Genomic DNA, 12,173 nt, shown 5'->3' with positions numbered 1-12,173 from the left:
GCGTGGCCCCAACCCACACCTCCTACTCTGCAAGCGGGTTGGACACCCTGAAAAGCAGGAAACAGCAGCTCTCCAAAGAAATGCAGGAGGATAAACAGGCCTGAAGGGCTCAGGGAGGAGGGTGGGAGAGGGGGATCACTGGTGGACAGAGGTGCCTGGTCCCTGCACTCCAACAATCCCATTTGTTGTCCTTTTGGACTATATCTTCATGGCCCAGGTTGTCTTATTAAACAGATTCGCTCTCGCCATTGCAGAGGGGCCCTGGCGTTGGGGATGGCTGGGCAGATCCAGGAAATACAATGCACATGGCATGTTGTGGGGGTGTTTTTCTTCTGCTTTTAGCAGCTCAAATACGCAAATCACAGAATCCCAGAACGGTTTGGGTGGGAAGGGACCTTAAAGATCATCCAGTCGCACCCCCTGCCATGGGCAGGGACATCTTCCTCTATCCCAGGGTGCTCCAAGCCCTGTCCAGTCTGGCCTTGAACATTCCAGGGATCCAGGGGCAGCCACAGCTGCTCTGAGCACCCTGTTCTCCTCTCCAGGAGGATGGTGGACCCTGGGAAATATCATTAACAGCTGGTACCAGGACAGTTTGCTTTTATTTGGGGTTGTGAGGACCCCCCGTGCTGTGCAAACCCTGCCTGCCTGTGACCAGCCCCTCCTTCAACTCCCAGCACAAGTCTCCTGCACAGATGATCCCATGTCACATCCATAAATGCATGTAATCCCCTTGTCTCTCTGCACATCAGGTGGGTGTCCATGCCACCCCTTGGGACCATCTGTGACAACGGGGACAATCCCCCCCAGCCTGGGAATAGGGCCACCTTCAGCCACAGGGCAGTGACTTTTGGGGACCATATCCAGCCGGCGTGGCCCAATGCTTCAGCTGCATCCAAGGAGGATAGAGCCTCCCAGATCAGGGGCACTCCCTGGCTGTGTGCCAGGGTGAGGACTCTGACTCCTTGGGAGGGTCAGCCCATGCAGGCAGAGGAGCATCGCAGCCAAAAACGCTGATGCAGGCGAATCCAGCACGCCATCGGGAGGAAGCCTCTGCCCTCCGGACTATTTTTGGTTTGTTTTTGCCAACTCTGGAGCCACTGATCTATGATATTGTCACTGCTGTGACTAAGGGCTCTGCAGTTGGAGGAGCATCAAGCAGGGCTTGGAGAGAGGGCTGCGCGTGGCTCTCGGGGGACCGGTAATGGGAGAGAGCCCTTCACCTCCTGTTTACACTTTAATGCCCATCCAGGTTATCCATTATTTATTGCCCATGTATTTATAGAGCATTCCCAGCACACACGGGGCGCTGCGGGCGGCGGGGGAGAGGGCGCCCTCTCCTTTGGATGCCGTGGTTTGAGCAGAGCAGTCAAACACCCCCGGGCTCAGGAGGGGCCATCCCTCCCCTCCTGCATCCCGCGGCTTCGCCATGAGGGATTTGTTGTTCTCCTGCTGGGCCGGGGTGGCCTTCTCTCCCTTGGGCCCTGGGCACAGCAAAGCCAAGCCTGGCTTTGGGCTCCCAAAGCCCTATTCCCTTGGAAGGGAAGCCAGCACAGCCCAGCACTGCAGGGTCCCACTTATTTGGGGTGGAAAAACCACCCTGGTGTCTCCAGGGGGTCCTGATCCACGGCATTCCCATTCCTCCGCCACTGCAGGAACCAGCTCCTGGCTCCATAGGGCTGTGACCACAACCGAGGAGCAGCCCCCTGGCCCTGCCTTGGCCAGCCTGCGATGTTTAAATGCAACAGCTCTGATACCATCTGAAAACATGCACCAAGCAGCTCCGCCGTGTCCAGTTCCAGCTCAGGGAATCCATTACAGGGGCTGCAGCAGCGGCACTGGCGGTGCCTGGGCCACCAAAAGGAGCCACCCCATTCCCGAAGTGACAGATGGGGCCTGGCTGGTGCCAGCTGGGACACACGGACACCACGGGAGCCATGCAGAGGGAGGAGGGGGCGGCGTGGAGCACCGGGCCAGCAGTGAGCCTCTGCCAACCCCAGGGATGAGCTCTTCCTGCAGGGATAACCATGGCCAGCCACAACCCACACGGATGTGCTGTCCCCATCTGCTTTTGTCAGCCCAGCCTGGCCTGGCTTGGATTTCCCTCTTTTTATCTGCTGGTGCTGGGGAAGGCAATTTCTGCCAGGCCACAGGGAAACAGGTTGGCCATGGGACCAGGCAGGCCCAGCCTGACCTGCAGCCCCAGCACCATCCCTGGAGCAAGACACAAAATCTGGGAGTCGGCCTCCATCACCCTGAGCCTGGGCACGCTCCCATTTTGGCTTAAAAGCAGATTTCTAAACCTTTTGTAATCCCAAGAGGGTGTGAGCAAGGGAGGGAAAGAATCACTTAGGACAAGGCAAAACCAGGACTTCAGTGCCAAACCTCTCCAAATAGAGGTGGAAGAATTTTTTTGAAGTGAAAGAAATGTAATTTCCAACAGTTTTATATGGGAAACAAAAAAATTATTCCTTATTTTCCAGCATTTTTCCAAGCATGCTCCTTCAGGGAAATGAGCAGTTCCAGTGTCACAGGCGTGTGTTTTAAAGGGATGCTGCTGCCAGCATTGGCTGAGCAAAGGTCAGGGGCTGGGTTCAAATGCTGCAGTGTTGGCAGTGACACCTCCCACTGTCCCAGGCTGCTCCAAGTCCCAGGGTCCAGCCTGGCCTTGGACATTTCCAGGGATCCAGGGGCAGCCACAGCTGTGCCAGGGCCTCCCACCCTCACAGGGAGCAATTCCTTCCTAACACCAAATCTACACCTACTCTGTCAGTCTGAGTCATTCCCTGTGTGCTGTCCCTCCATCCCTTGTCCCCAGTCCCTCTCCAGCTCTCCTGGAGCCCCTCCAGGCCCTGCAAGGGCTCTGAGCTCTCCCTGGAGCCTTCTCCTCTCCAGGTGAGCACCCCCAGCTCTGCCAGCCTGGCTCCAGCCCTGGAGCAGCCCTGGAGCCTCCTCTGGGCTCTCTCCAGCAGCTCCAGGTGCTGCTGCTGCTGCTGCTGTGTCCCCAGGGCTGGGGCAGCTCTGCAGGTGGGGTCTCACCCGGGGTCTCACAGGGACAGAATCCCCTCCCCTGCTGAAAACTGTCGAGTTTTTCACCCACCAACACCCCCTAGGTCCTTCTCCCCAGGGCTGCTCTCCATCCATTCTCTGCCCAGAGGAGGATGAGGAGAGCCTTCAGCCCCAGTTTGCAGCAGCAGGAAACACAGAGGGATGGAGAGGGAAGGAATGATGCCCTCTACCACTAGAAGGAACCAGCCAAAGCATTCACTGCCTTTTTGTTCCTGCCTTCACTAGAAAGCCATCTGCAAACATGAGCAGCACCAGCAGCAAAAAAAACCAGTGTGGGACACGGTGGGAGAGGAACCAGAGCTGTGCTTGCACATCCCCAGGGTGCAAAACCCAAAATAACCTGGGCCACCGCTGATGAGGGGTGAGAGAAGCGATGTCACAGAGCAGGTGGCCTGACAGAGGTCACCAGACATGGCACAAGCAATCAATTCTCCTTGGAAGCATCCAGAAGATAACGAGGCAATGAGTAACGGTCTGTATGGAATTGTAGGAACAAATCACATCAGCCTGACCTAATCTCATCCTGAGACATGGCAATGGCAGACGCAATCTCCCGGCCTTTAACCACAGGAAGTCTTCAATGCTGCCTCAAATGCAGAATTATGGTCAGGGGGGATGGTGGAGGAGGCCCTCAAATCGATCCGAGCCCGCCAGGGGTTTGAAGGTCTGCACCCAGCGTGTTTGAGGGGCTCCAGGATCCAGCACGACAGCCGGGAATGGGTAACACCAAGCTGGGGTGGGCGTGGGAGCCGGGGAGCTGCTGCACACCCTGGCACTGCCCTGCTCCCCAAGGCTCACAGCTCTGCCCTGGGGAAGCCCAGGGCGTCTGCAGCAGGCAAGGGAGTCACCACGGTGCCACCAGGCAGGAGCCCCCACGTCCCCAAAGCCACCCTGCTGCAGAACAGCCCTGAACACCTTGGAGTATCTCCTTCCCTCAAACCTTGGAGCATCTCCACCCTTCAAAGTCAAAGGGGTCAGCTGCAGAGAGCCTCATGCTCTCCCACAACCTCCAGCATCACTCAGCCGCCATGGTTTATGGTTTCTGGACCAGGAGGGAAGGTGCCTGCCTTTTTTCCTGGCAGCTCCTGGTCCGAGGAGCCTGGAGAAGGACTGGGAGGTGCTGGATCTTCGCAGCCCGGCTGGTGAGACTTGCCAGGACCTGCTTCACCTGGCCTGACCTCACCCACCCGCTGCCTTGTCTTCCAGAGTGCTACCAGTTCCTTATATATAGCAATTAAATGTGATAAATGGGCTGCAAAGCGCTATTTTGGGAGAGAGGAGGCTCCATCTGGGAGTGCTGCAGTGCTGGCTCAGCACGACCCACTGCACACCTGGCTCTCCCCACTCATCGGCCGTGGATGCTGCCCCACACCTCAGGATGTGATGGCCCACAGTTCCTGGCACGCTCCCAGGTCTGTTTCTCTGCCCCACCCTTCCACAGGCTCCCTTGGTTTCTCTGGCTGCTGTTAGACACCGCCACTTTAAATATACAGAGTTTGCCCAATTTCTGGGAGCGCAGCACAGGGTGGTCAGCAGCAGCTCAAGGCACCCAGTCACAGCAGTATCCACGATTCACCTGGCCCCTGTGAAGTTCAGGAGAGCTTCTGGGGAAAGGAACCCCAGTAAGAGGAGAAATACTATGGGGAAAAGGTCAGGATGAGAGATCAAGACAGGGAGGACAAGAAAAACCAAGATCCACAAGACCCCCATCCCTGGCAGTGCCCAAGGCCAGGCTGGACAGGGCTTGGAGCAGCCTGGGACAGTGGAAGGTGTCCCTGCCACGGCAGGGGGTGGCACTGGATGCACTTCAAGGTCCCTTCCCACCTAAACCATTCTGGGACTGTGTGCCCAGCATGGGGTTATTTAATGTGACCCCAGCCCAGGTCCATGGAGGTATTTAGGCACTGAAGGGGATCCAGCTGCTGCTGCATCTGGCTCTGAACACAGCGCTCCCAGTCCCTGGCTGTGCCTCGCTGCAGCATCCAAAAATCCCGTGCCCACCCCAACACCACCCTCCGTGCCCTGGGGTCTTGTGATCCCCCCGTGCCCCCCAGCCCTGGGCAGCCCCGGGATGCCGGCGGGGACCAAGCAGGCTTGGAAGCAGTGGGAGATAACCCTGCAATGCTCAGGGATGCTGTGGGGTGCTTGGCTTGTGGGGTAGGTCGGGGAATGGGGACCGGGGCTGGAAGGGGAGTGGGACAGCCCCTGGATCCTCCGCGGCCGGAGGCGAGCTGAGACAACCCCCCAGCTCCTCCCTGGAATGGAAGGGGTCGGAGGTAACTCCCCGAATCCTCCCTGGGATGAAGAGCCCCCGTGACAGCCCCCATTCCCTCCCCGGGGCTGGGGGGCACCCCGCAGCAGCCCCCAACGCCCACCTGGCTGGGAAAGGACCGGGACAGCCTCCAAATCCTCCCCGGGCTTGGCGGGGACCGCGGCATCTCCGGATCCCTCCTCGGGCGGCAAGGGGGCCGCGGCAGCCCCGTGCAGCCCCCAGGAGCCCGCAGCTCTGGCGGGGGCTCGGTGGGTTCGGTGCCGAGCCCGGCTCAGCCCAGCGCGGCTCAGCTCCCCCCGACGGCCGCCGCCCGCGGCGCTCCCCAGCCCATCGCGCAGCGCCGGGCAGCCCCAACCTGTCCCCTTCTCTTCTTCCTCCTCCTCCTCCTCCTCCTTCTCCTCCTCCTCGCTCTCCTCCCCTTCCACCCCCCCGGCCCGATTTGGGCAGCGGCGCGCCCGGCGCTGCCGGCAGAGCCGCCGTGTGCGGGCGCGGCGCCGGAGGCAGCTCGGCCCGGGGGGGGTGCGGCGAGGCAGGCGCGACCCCCCGGCGGCCCCGGCCCCGCTGCATGCCCGCGGGGGCAGCATGGCCCGCAGGCAGGCGCGGCGGGCGGGCGGCGGGCCGCGCTGGCTGCCCTGGCTGGGGCTCGCCCTGCTGCCGCTGGCCGTGCCGCCCGCCGCCGCCCCCGCCGCCTGCCCGTCCGCCTGCTACTGCGTGGCCACCCCGGAGCTGGTGCAGTGCCGCTACGAGCGGCTGGAGGAGCCGCCGCGGGAGCTGCCGGCCGCCGTGCAGAACCTCAGCATCGCCGGCAGCAACCTGAGCGTCCTGTCCCGCGCCGCCTTCGCCGCCCGCCCGCTGCGCGACCTCCGCCTGCTCCGCCTGCGCCACGACAACATCCACACCATCGAAGACATGGCCCTGCAGGGCCTGCCCGCCCTGCGCACCCTCGACCTCAGCCACAACCCGCTGCTCTCGGTGGCCGCCGGCGCCTTCGCCGGGGCGCCGCTGCTGCGCACGCTGCAGCTGAACCAGGCGCTGCTGGCGGCCCCGCTCGAGGAGCAGCTCGCCCTGGCCCTGCGCAACCTCAGCCTGCGGCGCCTGGAGCTGGCGGGCAACGCGCTGCAGGCGCTGCCGGCCGCCCTGCTGCCGCCCGGCCTGGAGGAGCTGGACCTGCGCAACAACTCGCTGCAGCGGCTGGCGGCCGCCGAGCTGCGCAGCCTGGACGCTCCCGAGCTGCGGGGGCTGCGCCTCAGCCTGGGCTCCAACCCGCTGAGCTGCGACTGCGGCCTGCGGCCCTTCCTGGCCTGGCTGCGCGGCGCCGCCGCGAACCGCGTGCTCGACGCGCGGAGCCTGCGGTGCGCGGGGCCGGCGGCGCTGCGGGGCACGGCGCTGCTCCGCCTGCGGCCCGAGGCGCTGGCCTGCGCCCGCGGCGACGGCGGCGAGCCCGCCGAGCTGGAGACCGCCTCCTACGTCTTCTTCGGCATCGTCCTGGCGCTCATCGGCGTCGTCTTCCTCATGGTGCTCTACCTGAACCGCCGCGGCATCAAGCGCTGGCTGCACAACCTGCGCGAGGCCTGCCGCGACCAGATGGAGGGATACCACTACCGCTACGAGCAGGACGCCGACCCGCGCTGCGCCGGCACGCCCGGCCTCTGAGCGCACCGGCCCGGCCTCCGAGCGCACCCCGGCACCGGCCCGGCCTCCGACCGCACCCTGGCTCCGGCCCGGCCTCTGAGCGCACCCCGGCACCGGCCCGGCCCCGCGGCACCACCGTCGAGCCGGCCTCGGGGTGCCCCAGAGCGGGGTGCACCTCCCTGGAGGGCTCCGGACCGGCTCCCCCTTGCCGCGCCCTCTCCGACCCGGCGGGTTCCCGCAGGGCGCCAGGCTGGACCGTTCCCCCATCGCGGTGTCCTCGGGCGGGGAGCACGCCCGGCTGGGCCCCGGAGCACGCCCGGCTCGGCCCCGGAGCACCGAGAAGCTTCCACTGGGAAGCTCCGGCAGGCGGGATGCGCGGCTCGGCACTCGCACTCGGGTGTTTGCTTGGCGCAGCCCGACAAGCCGCGGGCAGTACCTGAAACTGTCCTGGACGTTCCTGGATTCTCGACTTGACTTGACCATGTACAGCTCTCTTTCCTATTAGATTTCTATTTGACAGGCGCAAAGTTTAACTTAATTTCTTATTTTTTTCCCTTTTCTTTTCGCTGCAAAGAAGAGAAAACGTCCAGCTGCTCCCCCCCGGGAAGTGGCGTGCTTTTCCCAGCCCGTTTATCCATTAGGTCTTGTTCAATGACATTTCCAGCTCGTTCTAGGCACAAGGCGATGCAGCTGTAGGAAACGCCTCCGCCGGCTGCGTGCATGTTCCCCGGGGCACGCGCGGGCAGCCCTTTGACTCTAGAATGTAGCGTAGACCTGGCTGTCTCGGCACTTTGTCATTTACAACGAGCCAAGCAGAGGCTCCCGCCCTAATTCCCCTGCCCGTGTTTGCTTTAGTGCCTGTTACTATATCCTAGAGCAAATATATCGAAAGCTGCACCCACTCCATCGTCTATTTTCTATAAAGCTCCTTGCAAACGATTTCCGAATATCCCCGCGGCTGAGGCGAAGTTACTGTGCTCGGTTTGGCAGGGGAGGGGAGCTCTGCGCTCCTCTGCTTTCATCGGTGCTTAGGAACTTCGCTCGCTGAGCTGGTTTGGTGGCCAAACATGCAGGGGGGTTTTGTGTGGCTTGGGCACAGATCCTTCCCTGGCAGCAGCACAGGGGCTCGGGAAAATTATCCAGGTAACAGCTTTCTAAAGCAATTTTTCTCTCCCGGGTGGTTTGGTCCCTCATTCACGAGGTGCCGGCGCGCCGAGCATCTCCGGCTGCGGGGCTTCCCCAGAGGAAGCTGCAGCTTTTGGAATGTGGCATCTTAAAAAATGCCGAGTTTCGGTGCCGGGATGAAAACCGGAGCGCTGCATTTTGAGGCGCCCGTTTGCCTCTCCCCACAGCGGGAGGGTGATGCGGGGAGCGCGGCTGCCTCCAGCCGTGCCGGGGCGTTTGCCGGGGATGCTCGGGAGCAGCCGGTGCCCGGTGTGCTGGCTCCGAAGTGAGACTTCCGCGGGAGCTGCGGTCCTGGAGCCCGGGTGCGTGTGCGCTCAGCTGCCGGGTGGAAAGCACGGTTGCTTCCATGCCTGGAGGCTCCGGGAGGGATGCAGCCTGGTGCGCGATCCTTTGCATTTTTCCCCTTTGAAATTCCTGCCCTTCAAATCCCGGTATCGAGGTGGGGCGGCTGGGAAGGGAGAGCGGGAGCAGAGCCTGCGGCTGGGCTGTGTTTGAGTTACAGCACTGGGAATCGCAATGATTTTCCTGGATGTTCTGAGCAGGGAGCTGGCTCCCCTCTGTCCTGGCTCCTCGGGAATCCTGAGATCCCCACGGCTCAGCTCCTCGTGAAACTTGTTGCATTTTGAAGACCTTTTCCTCAGGTTTTTCCCCCATTGTAGGAGCTTGTGGGCTCCAGTGCCACCTTGTCACTCCATGCAGCCAGCTACAAGGGGAGAAATCTCAGCCTGCCCTCACCTTCACCCACTTCCCTTTCCCACCCCAGTGCAGCCAAACCGCAGCCCCCGAGCAAAGGAAGGGGCCAGCAGGGTGGGTTTGCACATCTGGCAGGGCACACCCCAGCTGTGACTCCACCATCCGTTCATGAGGACAGAGGTGGGGAGGGTGAACATGGGGCAGGGAGAATCCTGGAGGGCTCTGCGGGCACAAGGAGGGTGTTGGAGCAGGGAGAAGCCCAGAGGAAGCAGGGAGAAAGAAGGGAGATGTTGGAGCAGGGAACACCGCACCAGTCTGGCAGCAGGCACCAAGCTCTGGGATAGATAACGGGAAGGAAATCGCCTCCAGGCAAAAGGAGAAGTGGCCAAACACTCCCTGACCCCAAAGCCCTTTCTCTGAAGGGGTGGCTGGTGTGGGCAGCTGGTGGCTCCAGCTTTTCCTGAGGCCAGAGGGAGGGAGGTGGTGGCTTTTGGTGCCCAGGGATGAGGACACGTCACCTTTTGGCACCAAAAGGTTCAGACCATCCTGGCCCTCCTGACTCAGGCAGGGGGTAGGATGGGGGAAAAGCTAAAGCTGTGGGAGCACAGTTCCTGTGGCTTGTTAGCATCAATATTATTCTGTACAGCACATACTCCACACATGACAAAGAGCAGGAGTAGGGAACCTCTGGATTAGGGCATTGTCACTGAGCCGAGACTCAGAATGTGCTTTTTGGCTTCTCAAAGACCGCCCCGTGTTTGGAGAAGCCCAGATGCCATCATGTTTGCATGCAGTCCCTTTGCATGAAGGAACGTGGACCTCCCAGTGTCCCGAGCTCATGGCAGGAGCACAGAGTCACCCCAGCGTTTCCTGGAGCCAAGGGAAATGCAGGATAGAAACAGCAGCCGTGATGGGAACCAAGCAAAGCATGCTCAGAGCCCCCTGCAGTGTCTCATCACCAAAACAGAGGGGGGAAAAAAGCCAAAAAATGTCTATTTTTATGCCCTGCATATGAAATGCCACTGGTGCTTTGCAACCAGCACAGGCTTTGAGATGTGCTTTTCCTTCCTTATTTTCCAAAGCTCAGAGGTTCCCTGGGCCGATCCAGCGGGTGGGCAGGAAGGCTTGGCTGGGGAGGGGATGTGGGTGGGCAGCCCTGGCTGCACCCAGCCCCCAGAACATCCTGGGGACATTCAGGTGCTCCTGTCACCAAACCAGGGTATCCCTGGTGGCCCAAGGTGGTGCCCAGGGCTGCAGGAAAGAGGCTGAGTGTGGTTCTTCTTTAGTGCAGAAGAGACCAAAACTCCCTGTGTGGTGATGGCAGCTGGATTTATCCAGGAGAAAGAGCTGGGCTGGAGCATCACCCTTGTCCTTGCTGAGCACAGGGCTGTGGTGCTCCTGCACTGGGGCAGGGAAGAAAATCAGCCACAAGCTGCCTTGTCCTTACAGAAACACAGAATTAATGAGAATTAATTCTGCCCAAGTAACTTCACCCCTCAGAACCTACACACCAGGCTCCTTAGTCCTCACATTCCTTCCTCCCTCCTCACAAATTAACCCAAACCTTCAGAGGGAGGAAAAACACCCTCTGCTTTTCATTGATTCCTTTAGGAAAAGCAAGACAGGGACACTGCCGTCATACCTTGGGGAAACTGAGGCACGAACAGAGCAGGGTGGAGCTCCTGATAGCTTGCACAGGGAAAAACCTCACAGAAATGGATTTCAGTCCTCAGCAGGGTTCACTTGAAGCACTGGTGGTTCGGGATCACCACACCCAGGACAGTGCTCAGTTTGTCCTTCCTCTGCTTCAGGGGTGGTTCATCTCTGCCAAAGAAAGGGGGATTGGCAGGAAGGGTTTCTCCTGTTTTCCTGTGGATGTTTCTGGGAGATGGGCGTTCCTGGCTGAGCACAGACCTGTCCCCAGCAGCAAGGGGGGCTGGAGGTGACACCACCAGGGATCAGGGGGCTCCTCCTGAGGGACAGGGGCTGGGGACACGCAGCCTGGCCAGGGGGCACAGGGGGCAGGCCAAAATCCCTGTGTGTGTTCCCCAAGCCTGGCTCCAGGCAGCCCCTCAGGGAGCTGGCACAGCAGTGCCCAGGCAGATGGGGAAGGACATGTTTCCACTAATCTGCCCCAATCTGGATTATTTTTCCAAATAAACCTCTGTTCCCAGCTGTTTGAAGCAAGTTTTTGGCACGCTGGGGACAGGTGGGATTCTGGGGATGAGGGAGAAGCTGGCAGGCGTGCAGGAGATGGAGGGGATCACATCTGCTGGGTGTCCCTGTGCCAGCAGGCCCCCATGTCTGCACAGACAGGGGGACTGAACAGCTGAGGTGGTTTTGGCAGCACAGCACCCAGATCCTGAGGCTGGCATCATCCATGGGGCCTCAGGCCTCTGCTGATGTTTACTCCTATCAAAAGCCAGGGGAAAATCACCTGTGTTCAGAGCCTGGTATCCCCCACGCAAAGCAGAGCTGGGATCCTCTGCAGCTCCTGTCAGGATAAAACAGCCAGAAGATGCCTCTGGTGCTGGCTGTCCAGGCTGACCCCCATCAGGCAGTTCTGGGGAGCTCCCAGGGAGCCAGGATCAGCCAAGATCCCTGTCCTGCCTGAGGACACAGGAACACAGGCAGCCTGCAGAGCTGCTCTGTCCTCCAGCACGTGCCCCAGCCACTCGCCAGCCTGACATTTACAAATCCCTATTTTTAGATGCTCCTCATCACTTCTAATTGTTCAGGCTGCCCAGCCTCAGAAATGCTCTCTGCTTGGGCAGGATGGGTCCCTGAGCCCATTTCTCTCTCTCCCCTGTGCCTCAGTTTCCCTTTTGGCAAGCTGCAATTGAGGGGCTCCCCTTGGCTCCATCCGGGGACCAGGTTTTGGGGCTGTTGTTGCCTCTGCCTCCCCAGGCCCTCAGGTGGGATTTCAGGTGCTCCAGCAGGCTGCAGACAGCACTGCTCAGCCTTCCCAGAACGGGACAACAGGGAGCACCCAGCCCTTCACCAGCCACATCCTCCCCCAGCAAACAGCAGCCGAGCAGGGTGAATGCAGGAGGGACTGGATCCTGAGAGCCCAGCCCAGGGACAGCCCACACGGGCTGGGCTCAGCCCATTGGTAATTAATTTAGTTACTGAATTAACATTTAAATTGGCAGGACCTGAATGCGAAGCCAGCACTGCTGCCTGCCAGGACTGATCAGCTTCCAGCGACCCTGGCTGCTCCCTGGTGGATGTCCCTGGGGCCTGGTGCTCTGCCAGCAGCACAGAGGGACCTGGAGGCTCCAGGAGATGATGCTCTGCTCACCCACACTGCTCCCACGAGCCC

At 60.8% G+C, this 12,173-nt stretch overlaps 1 protein-coding gene across 1 annotated transcript; it reads left to right on the top strand.

The window, feature by feature from the left end:
* The first annotated feature begins 5,923 nt into the window (after positions 1-5,923).
* Positions 5,924-7,875, top strand: TPBGL (trophoblast glycoprotein like). The gene has a single exon (XM_066567885.1). The coding sequence runs from the start codon at positions 5,924-5,926 to the stop codon at positions 6,992-6,994; it is 1,071 nt and encodes a 356-aa protein (XP_066423982.1). The 3' UTR covers positions 6,995-7,875.
* The last annotated feature ends 4,298 nt before the right edge of the window (positions 7,876-12,173 follow it).

This window comes from Molothrus aeneus, chromosome 2 (genome assembly GCF_037042795.1).
Source record: "Molothrus aeneus isolate 106 chromosome 2, BPBGC_Maene_1.0, whole genome shotgun sequence".
NCBI lineage: Eukaryota > Metazoa > Chordata > Aves > Passeriformes > Icteridae > Molothrus > Molothrus aeneus.
Note: the sequence above shows the minus strand (reverse complement) of the source record. Positions and strands in the feature narration are given on the sequence as shown.